Here is a 10,914-nt window from a genome sequence, read left to right on the forward strand (position 1 = left end):
TACTAAAGTTGTTGTACTGAAATGTGAAGGGAAAAAATACTGAAGGTTAGATGGAGAAAAAAAAAGAAATTTAGAAATAAAGTTCCTATGTTCTGTCTGCTGTATTTATGTGGGAAACTGATTTTCTCAACAACAACAAAATAAACAACTGATTTTCTGCCATGGTAATTCTGAACTGTTCCTGTGAAAGTTGGTATCTCTGCATATAGGGTGATTCCCAGTCAGAGTATGCGGGCCCTGTTTCACTAAAACACTTGATTGATCGTAAGTCCTCCAAGTCAGTTATAAATGTCAGTAATCTTTATTTGCATTTGAATGGTTAATTTAAAAACAGGCACTACAACTTTGGAAGACTCGGTCACAGCTACTTTTTAATAAATACTTGTTGTCATAATTCACTAATGATAACATTGATAATTTGTTTGTATATATTATATAATAAATCTTGCAAAATGTTGCATTGTTGCATTAACCTTACAAACTTTGTCTTATTTTTGTAGAGCTAAATTTGGAACACTAAACTTCTACACAGAATTTTGAGATTTTGCTCCATTGATTAATTATGGTAATTTATGCAAATTTATTCCAAAAATGATCTAAAAAGCACAACAAATGCTTCTTCTCCTTCATATTTCGACCGATTTTGATTTGGTTTGCTTTATATCGTAGAGCTAACTTTATTTATCTTGTGCTTGATATCCCACAGGTTAAAATCAAGCTTTGTTTTAGTTATAAGTACTGTAAATAGACTTGATAAAGCATCGGTGTGTATATATGTATATATTCTAAGGGATGGTTCACACATGTCATCAAATTCAACAATCCATAGCAATGGTTGGACTAGGGTTATAAAGATTGAGTCGTTATCATTATCAATTCAAGTCCACCCATAATACTAAGTCCACCTTCCACTGAAAGCCAGAAGGGCATTATTGTTATAAAACTCTGTATAAAAGTATAGAGGTTAACGTCCTTCTTGCTATTAGGAATGTTTGCTTCAGCATCAGGGGTGAAGTCAACCTTTCTCCTTGTTATGTTTTGTGAAAAAGAAAGTTTAATTTGAAATGACACTCGGTATCAGATATAATTTCAATCATGACAAGAATTCCTGATATGTAACTACATTTATTTAAACATGGGAGGTGCATGCCACCCCTCAGCCTTCTTTTGCTATTCAGTATCGGTGAATCCTAGTGAATTAGAATATGCATTCTTTTACGAAGGTACTCTGGTATGTTCAAATGCACGATGCACTTTTCAACATGTTCCTAGCTTTTGTTGAATTGCTGACTTTTGTGAATAAAAATATTTTTCATTGAGAAATCAGTGAGATTGTCCTTTTTTTCTTCACTGTAATCACAGAACAAATTTTAAAAAGAAAAGAAAATGGTGTATGATGGGAGCTTGGAAGAAAGTAGTAAGGAGACTGAATGAAATGAGTGAGAAAATGGATGAGTTGGATTTAAAAGTAGCATTTTTTGTACCACAAATCACTGCTTACATTCAAAATATGATACTCATTCTTCATAGAATTATGTACATGGTATGGCCAGAAACTAAAGTTTTGAAGAGAATGCCGACACCAGGGATATTATGTGAATGTCTAAACTTGAAATGATTTCACACAAGACAGTTACTTGGGGGAAATAATGTCATAAGGAGAAAGTTAACATGATGAGGGGCGGCACCAGAGTTTCTTTTAGCGGCGCAGGTCTAAAAGAGTGCTATCAGGAAGAAAAACAAATTTCTTAAACTTTTATGAAACGGTATATTTCTCCGAAAAGAGCAAACAAATTTACTTGTTTTGGGGTTAAACCATTGGTTGGCAATCGCCCTCTTTTCCCCTTGTCATGTCACCCTAAATGGAGAAAAAGAAGAAATAAGAGATGAAAGCAAAGGGAGAGATGAAGGAAAAGGAAAAAGAATGTGAGATAATATAAGGAGATAGATTGCTCATCAAAGATTGTACTATAATGTGCATGCACCTCTTGCAACATAAATGATAAAGAAAAAATCATGATTTTATATGATGTCGAGTACTAAACCTGTAAACAGGAACCGGATTTCAGTTAAAGTATAAGCAAATTCTGATAAAAAATAAGAAAGTTATGAATGTTTGAACTTGCAATCAATCAAACACATATTGGTATTAAAGATGAAGTTAAGTTGTGGTCATGCGATTGCATTGTGAAAGAAACGGTGTGGAATTGACCAGAAAAGGTTGATCATCTAGCATATAAGAATTTGTGTGTATTGCAAGGTTCTGGAATCATCAAAATGATAAGAAATTTGGCCAAGTCTTGGTAAAGTTACAAAAACTGTACACAGAAAGATGTATATGGGACTACACGAACACGTGGCGTAAAAATCCTACCCTGGATTTTTACGATGTTACTTGACAGAGCCATGCTTTTCAGGGAACGTGTCTTATCTGATGTTCTTCCACACTTGCATATAAATAAGAATGATAATGCTCACAAATTATTTTTCACCTCTTCCCAGAACTCAACCTGCTCTTTAAACACTGACATATCTTGCGAGGTCCTCTCTTATTTGCTCTGTACATACAATTTCATTTTTATCATTATTGATGCAGGAATAGAGGGGTTGTATGGAAACATATTTGCAACAATTATATTTAGGGTGCATGTATGGTCAAAAACTTTCTTGAGGGAAAATGAAAATTTCTGATTTCTTCTTTTTACTACAGAGCAAATAGGTGGGGACTTTGCAAGATACATCACAGATTTGCCAACTTGTGTTTGATTGATCACAGCTTTAAAAATTCATAATTTTCTCATTTTTACTCTGAATTTGCTGAAATTTGCACCAACCTGTAACTCTCAATTTCTGTTTCTATTAAAACCAACTTAATATCAGGGGAGAGATTGGGAGAGAAAGACGAGGAGATAGAAGAGGGGTAGAGAGAGAGAGAGACAAGTAAAGGGAAGGGAGATAGAATGATGGATAAGCGAGATAGTGAGGAAGGGGTGGTGGGGGGGGGGGGGAGAGGCAAAGGAAGGCAGAGAAATTGTAAGAGAGAGTAAGAAAGAGACAAACAGTGTCAGAGAGAAAGATGGTGGATTCATGCTTATTTGTCAAGGGGGGGGGGGGGGGTCTAAGAAACAAACACTAAGGCCCGAATTCACAAAGGAGGTTTTCGTGCGTCATATGACATGTTTGACACGTTTTCACAAAGCAGGTTTGAAAAAGCATGAATCCACCAGATCTAAAAACGCGTCAAAACGCGTCATATGACGCACAAAAACCTAGGTTTGTCGACAAACCTCCTTTGTGAATTCAAGCCAAAGAGATATCAAATTTCTACAGGGATGGAGGTAAACATGAATTGTGTATATGATTTGATTTCAGTTTCTTATTTTTAACCAATTTCCTTGTTCCATGGAAATATATTAGGCTAGTATCGGTGTACTTGTATGATTATTAATAGAAACTTGTACGATCTTCTCTCAAAATGTTCCTTGTGTACACATCCTGTACAGATCCACATTGTTTTGGAATATAAATGTAATTTTAAACATCAACCATTGAGAACATGACAAATCAAAATGCAAAGGACACTTTGTAAGTGAATTTTTCTTTTATTTACATTACAATGATATAGCATTAAATACTTGTTATATATATATATATATATATATCTGTATTGCCTATGTCGGTGCACACTCGTTTCATGCCAAAATTTGAGAAATGGTACAAAGAAAGTGCAAACACACCCCAAAAATTAACCTTTAATGAAAAACTGAATTTTGTTTTTTCCCTTATCATATCTACATAATGATACTGAACATAATGCAGAAATAAACATTGTAACATAACTGCAAATTGAATACTGACTCTATTTTTACTGCTAAGTGAAGAACTTAAAGGTTGGAAAATGCTGTCATTTTGTAAAGCACCTGAATGGGGAGATTAAAAGAAAAGACATCTCACAAACTTGTTCACCTCTGAATAGAGTGAACAATTAGAATCTTCAAAACATCTGAAATATACATGCTGCTTGTAAGTGTCGGCTTGCATGGTGATGTAGATATACAGTAGGCTTGCGTGTGCTCCTGACGACGGATAGTCAACCTGTTCGAAACGTCGAGCCACTCCCGCCACTCATCCTCTCCAAGCGCTATAGTTCTCCTTAGAACTATAAGCTAAGAAAGATAACCAACAGTCTTTTTCAAGACTATACCAAACAGTCCTTTTCAGGACTACAAACCCTCAAGAAAAATTACCAAGAGTTCTTTTCAGGACTCCTCAATCCTCCCTCTCTCTCACATGGTACACCCCCAAGCCTACTGTATATCTGAAATATATATGGTATTAAAAATCAAAAATCAAATATGCAGCAAAGAAATATTAAACTTTGTTCTTTGCATTTGACCTCTGTATTATATACTAGATTGCAGTGAAAAACTGTGTGTGTCACTCATGAAAGCACATTCTTTATGCCCTTTATATTTGAATGCATACTTAAAAAAGGTTTCAACATCTTAAATCTGGCATATTAGCTTTACAGTTGTCAAACAAAACATCATACTAGACAAAGCTATACACATGACCTATATTAGAAAATAATAACATGATTTTACAATATGAGAAAATCACTTCCACTTTTTCCATTAATCCCCCTTAAATAAGATTCTTGCAGCGTATTTGCTCTGCCGGCTATTTGGCTTCAGAGAACCTCCTGCACGTCTGAAGCGCATAATGAATATTCATTTTGACTCGACTCATCAGATTAATGCACACAGAATATGTGCAAAATCTCCAATCCATGAGGTGTATACTATTGAGGCATATATGGCAATTAAATACTGAATCACAATGTCTTTCAGCATCCCACTTGGTCCTCATTTCTCTCTTGGGTATTGAGAAGGCAAAGTATATATTACAGTCAAACCTGCTGTAGAGACTACTTGAATAAAAGCACAGCCTGCCAAAAGAGACCAATTTTGTTGTGTCCCTTAAAAATGATTTCTCATTGAAACGTGTATTAATGAAACCTGTACATAACGACCACCTGCCAATAAAGACCCCTTTTCTTGTCTCACTTGAATCTATACAGGTTTCAATGAACCACGTCAAGGGTCAGACCTCACTGATAGCTATAATTATAACAAGAACTAGATATTTCATTAAAGTTACCTTTAGTTGCCCTACTATCATAAACGTGCAAACTCATATGTACACATAATGCCCAACCTTACAACTTTGTTGGACCTAGCTAGTGCTGAGCAGATCAGCCAGCTCGGCACATGCTAAGCACTAGGTACATGAGAGGGCTAATAGCTCACTTGAAACTTTGAAATGGTCAGTAGTTGTCAAAAATGATTCAGCATTCTATATCTTAGTGTAAGAAGTGAATAATGTCGATTTGAAAAAGGGAAAGGCATTCCTTATTTCAAACCTGCTAACACTGTATAGGAATTTACTACAGCTAGGTCAAAAATTCCTGGAGAGTTTTGAAAAGCTCTTGAGGAGCTTGTCCGCAGCAATCCCTGAGGTGCATCTGCCAGCCATTACCTCCTTCTCCCAATGCTTGATCTCTGTTAGGAGCTCCTGACTCTCCTTGAACTCTTCCATCATCCGATCCTTGATGTGCTGCCACATCCACACCCTCCTCTGGCGCTGTCGCTTGGTGGTGAACTGGCCGGCTTCCATCATGATGCCTCGGTACTCTTCCATGGTATCCCACGCCTTGCTCAGGCCATCACCGGTCTTGGAGGACACCTGTTTGACCTGAATAGGGTGTCCATCATAAAGAAAACATTATGTACTTAGAATGAGCAAACTGCTGAAAGTCTTGTGTTTAATAGATGTAGTAACTTCACTTTGTCAGCAGATGTCCTGTAGGCCACTGTTTTACACTCGGATAACTATGTATGAATTAAATTTAAGAAAATTTATCCCAAGCATAAAAGAAGCACATGGCAAATATAATTGATGTATCCTCTGTCATACATAATATAAAAATTTCCAATTCTGTAAAGGAAGCAACACTGTTGACAGAACCAGGCATCACTACCAGTATTTCATACACACAGTTATATGCTAACCTCTATTACAGTTGAATTGTAAAATCTGCAAATGTGTTGCAAACTGAATGATATGGTATACTGACTTGTCCCAGGGCTTCTATAATGTGCTGATGTATTTAAAAACCTGACATGAATCTTTTGCAACTTACTTAAGACTGCCTTTATGGTAGCAAGAATTTTTCACTCATTTCAAAGATTCGGCTGTAATTGAATTATTTTGAGGAGTGTGAAGCTATAGCGAATCCGGAACAGTAACACTGTTTGCACAAGTTTTACACTAGTGAGATGCCCCAGCATTACCCAAACTGTAACCCTTAACTGTTACTTTGTTAAATAAGAGCAGTTTCTTACCTTGGGGGCCCACAATGGAGACCTCTTATACATGAGCTTCACAGCGCTTGTATACTCGCTCCTAATCCTACGTGCTGGGATGAGAAGCTCACCGTCTGCCTTGTTGATGAGGATGAAGTCTGCCCTCTCTACGATCCCCTTCTTCAGACCCTGGAGCTCGTCGCCCCCTGCTGGTGGGATCAGGAGAACCAGCATGTCCACCATGTCTGCTACAACGTATTCTGATTGGCCAACGCCTGTGCAGTACAACATAAAATCGTTGAATATTTGTTTTTATCTCTGTCATTTGTGTACACTTGCATGCAACCTAACTGTACCTAGATAGTAGGCTGTTACCCTACTGCTTTCATCCTGAAGTAAAGCTAGGAAACGTCAAGTAAGTTGAAACTTATGAATCCAATCACTTACCAAAGATAATATTATATCATTATCATTAATATGATAGACCAAAACGTTTTTCAAGTACAGGGAAGAATTTGTAAACTGCAACATTTAACCCTCTCATTACCAAGATCACATTTTTGCTCCATTACAAACATTCAACGCAGTGCCCTCTCATTATGACTCATGATTGGGAAGCTAGAAAGTATAGTGTTATGGTGAATATAAACAATAGGGGAATTTACAGAGTCTTTTTTTAATACATTTGAATAATGTGGCAGAATTCAATTATGTATTTAGTAACCATAGTGTCTGGAAAGAAAAGGATTAAAAACAAAGCTCTCATAACCCTCCAGTTCACCTATTTGATCTTCATCACACTCATACCTATTGTTTCCACAATGATGACATCATAGCTTGCTGCCTCACATAGCAAGATGGTATCATTGGTGTTCCTTGTCACACCCCCTAGAGTTCCAGCAGAGGGCGACGCCCTGATGTAGGCGTTGGGATCCCTTGAGAGCTCTGTCATCCTTGTCTTATCACCAAGGAGAGAACCTAATCAATGATTGAAAAAATAAATAAATGAATAATAATTTAACAAATATCTTTTAGTAAATAATTAACAAATAAATGAACAGATATATAAATAGTAAATAAATAAATAAAATATATAAATAAATACAAATATGATAATAAAAACAACAATACTACTTCCAAAAATATCATTTAAATGAAGAAATTAAATATTCAGTTTATTTATGAAGTACCTCCACCATAAGATTTAAGGAGATTGAACATCATAATTGTCCCAGTTTTAGGGAAGCTGCAATGTACCATGATAGAGTGCATTGAGAGTGCACTCAACAATTCTATTTTATTTTATTTCTATAAGGTACTCTGCATTTTACTCAAATTTAGATAAATGTATTGTCTTGACAAAGGACACTGAGGCTATGCCAGTGACTCAACCCATGACCTTTATATCTGTCTGCAGCCTGATGTTTAAACTGCTTGACTATGACACCCAACTTTCAAGAATATTGTTCAAAAAAGTTGTAAGCATGGTCACAAGAATGAGATCCTATTTGCTCTCACCTCCAGTAATCGATGATGAAGGATCAACAGCAAGAACAGCCACACGGTGGCCCTCTGCGGTCAGTTTCTTTCCAATCGCTTCAATGAAAGTAGACTTTCCAGCGCCAGGGGGACCAGTCAATCCTACATGAAAATGGCAAAATAATGAATAGAAAATAGAAAACATTGAAAAGATCTGTTTCTTTTTTATTTGTGCAAATTGTTTGGCAATGCAGTGGGACATTTTAAAGTCCCAGATATCAGTAAATGAGATCGGACATTACATATGAAATCATCCGAGAGAACTGATATATTTTCATGATTCAACACCAAATGTATAATATTACCAATAAAAACCTTTGATATCTAAGGAGCATTAACACAAATTTATAGTTTTTTTCCATATACTAAATTGCTTTATTTTCAATGAATATCAATATGGTGAATCATAATGTGATTTTTATAGCAGCCCCTTCCCTCCCATGCAGTTTAACCATCTTTCCATGTTTAACTTCCGTAAAAGAAAGTGGGCAAGTTTGTAAAACCTTGAATCTGAAAGATAAACAACAAAATCTAGTGCTTCACAATATTAGGGCTTCAACCTTTTAGATTCAGAATGACCCCCCAATTAAATATAATTATTTGATTGAGAGTCACAAAAATAGGTAATGGATAGATACATCATTCATTGTTAATGAAGTTCTTCAATACCTATTCTAAATGAAGGAGGTGTTCCTCTGTTCTTCAGCTGCACTTCTCGAAGGTGGTCCAGGACTCTTCTCAGCAGGACCTGGGCTTGTCTCTTCCCCTTCTTATGGGTTGCTTCCACCAGAGTTATGGCTCTTGCAAGAGCCCATCTCTCACCAGCCAACAAAGCATTGCTCAGCTCCTGCGCATAGATCTCTTCCTGCTTCCTATCCTCTTTTACAGCAGGATGCTTACAACACATATTCAATGTCTCATGATGGTTATCAGATGACGACATTGAAAGATGTCTTGCTGATTTCAGTTGCGAGCTTTTGGCCCATGCCGATCTTATTTTACTGCAAAGCTTAATTGAGCAAGGGGCCGAAGATGAAACCGAGGACTGTACATTTTTCTTTGTATTTACTGCCTGATGGAATGGAAGTAAAGTTGAGAAGTTTCTTTTTGGTATACAGTAAGACAATGTTTCTTCTCCATGACTACTCACAGAATTACAGCTACATATACTTCCATTTCCTTGGGGTATATGTCCTCGGCCATTTAAATTGCTCTGAGGCACTATGTCCAAAGCAGAAAAGTGACCGGTGTTGATTAAAGTTTCAACGCACCTTGCAGCAGTGGGAAATGTTTGCAGCATACTGCTTCCTAGCTTCACTCGACAAGAATGACAGATTGCAGCCATTTTCCCATGATCTATGCCAATGGATTTCAGCCTCTGAAACACAGCACTCATTATGATAAAGTGAACGCTTCTTTGCTAGCTAGAAGAAAGACTTGCCAGTAAACCTGTAAATTAAAAATCGGCAAAGAGTTGGTAATCAGAAAATTATTTATCAAGCCCAATAATCCTCAAAATATTCAATCATACATGCACCCTAAATATGATAATTAGTCAATTACAATACTGTTTCTTTAAACCCACTGTTTGGGAAAAATTAAGATCTATTCTGTTATCAATAACGAAGAAAACAAATTTTGCGTTCAAGTTAATAATAATAATTATAATTGCTTATATAGCACCTAACACTTACTTTATGAGAAGTCTCTAAGTGCTCTACAATAATGCAGCATAATTACCCTGGCTTTAGCAGTGCAGCTGTTATGCACGCTGCGTTTCAAGGAATAAATTCCTACCAGGTCCCCATTTACTTCACCTGGGTGGAGTGTGGCAAATGTACAGTGTAGATCAATATCTTGCCAAAGGACATTAGTGCCGCGAAGGTAAATGCGAAGGGAGCTCACAAGATATGTCACAGAGTTGCAATTTTTTTTTGATTGATCGCAACTTCAAAAATTCAAAACTTTCTTAGACTATGTTGTAATGAAATTTAGTCTACTGGAACTTTCTCTGACCTGACGTTCCTTTCAGTTTTCTGCTTCTAGTTAAAACCAACTTAATATCATGGAGGGTGGACTTATATGGCAAAGCCAAAGACTAGTAAGCAGCTCAAAATAATGTAAACCAAATACATCATATAGATCTATATGTAAACTTCATTTACAGAGCCATGTCAAAAAATTACTTTCCAAAATATACTCAGCTCATTTCACGTCGTCACATCATCATGTTCACAATCACAGAAACCAATTCACTCTAAAACTTGAACTGAAATTAAAATTAATGTTGTAGGTGTTTAATTTGACTACAGTCGATATCAGACAGTCATTTTTTTTCTTCTTCTCAAGTTCATTTTTCACGATGACAAAAATCACTAAATCACATTGATTATCAATAAAAATTAAAAATGTAAGGTCTAATTAAGACTATAGACAATACACCAGTTTACAGTTGTATCAGTGCGCATGCGCAGACATGGGCGCCATTTTAATTGGCGAGTAAACAAAGCCAATGACCTAGAGGTCATTTGGTTTGTGCGTAAATTAAGATTGCGCCCATGCAAATTATGATGTGAGCGCACAGCATGCAGCACAGCGTGCAGGCAGTGATGTTATCATAATTTGCATGGGCGCAATCTTAATTTACGAATAAATACCACTGACCTCTAGGTCATTGGCTTTGTTTACTCGCCAATTAAAATGGGGCACACAACTGTAAACTGGTGTATTAATCACAATGCCATCAATCATCATGATTATAAAAGTTGTTAGGTTCTAATCATTAATGTCATAAAATATTAATAAATGTGAACGCCAAAAATTTCAACTTACTGATTTTATACATTGGAAGAATAAGTGAATCAGCAAATCTCGTCTTTTGACCTTATAATTTTGATAATTATCCGCATTTTTTAAATTGAAGTGAAGGCTCTGCCAGTCTGGATCTGCTATGCTAACTTAGTCTTTTAAACATCCTTGGATATTAAAAGAAGAAGTGAATGAATTCAAA

General features: G+C 36.2%; 1 protein-coding gene across 1 annotated transcript; it reads right to left on the reverse strand.

Annotated features, from left to right (window-relative positions):
• Positions 1-4,280: 4,280 nt before the first annotated feature.
• On the reverse strand, positions 4,281-10,879 carry LOC115918045 (methylmalonic aciduria type A homolog, mitochondrial-like). The gene is made up of 6 exons (XM_030981017.1): positions 10,737-10,879; positions 8,574-9,353; positions 7,884-8,006; positions 7,173-7,343; positions 6,405-6,640; positions 4,281-5,754 (listed from the first exon to the last, which is right to left on the reverse strand). Exons 2-6 carry the CDS (start codon positions 9,298-9,300, stop codon positions 5,458-5,460), a joined length of 1,554 nt encoding a protein of 517 aa, XP_030836877.1. The 5' UTR covers positions 9,301-9,353; positions 10,737-10,879; the 3' UTR covers positions 4,281-5,457.
• Positions 10,880-10,914: the final 35 nt, after the last annotated feature.

The sequence above is a fragment of the Strongylocentrotus purpuratus genome, unplaced genomic scaffold (genome assembly GCF_000002235.5).
Source record: "Strongylocentrotus purpuratus isolate Spur 01 unplaced genomic scaffold, Spur_5.0 spur5_scaffold_11, whole genome shotgun sequence".
NCBI lineage: Eukaryota > Metazoa > Echinodermata > Echinoidea > Camarodonta > Strongylocentrotidae > Strongylocentrotus > Strongylocentrotus purpuratus.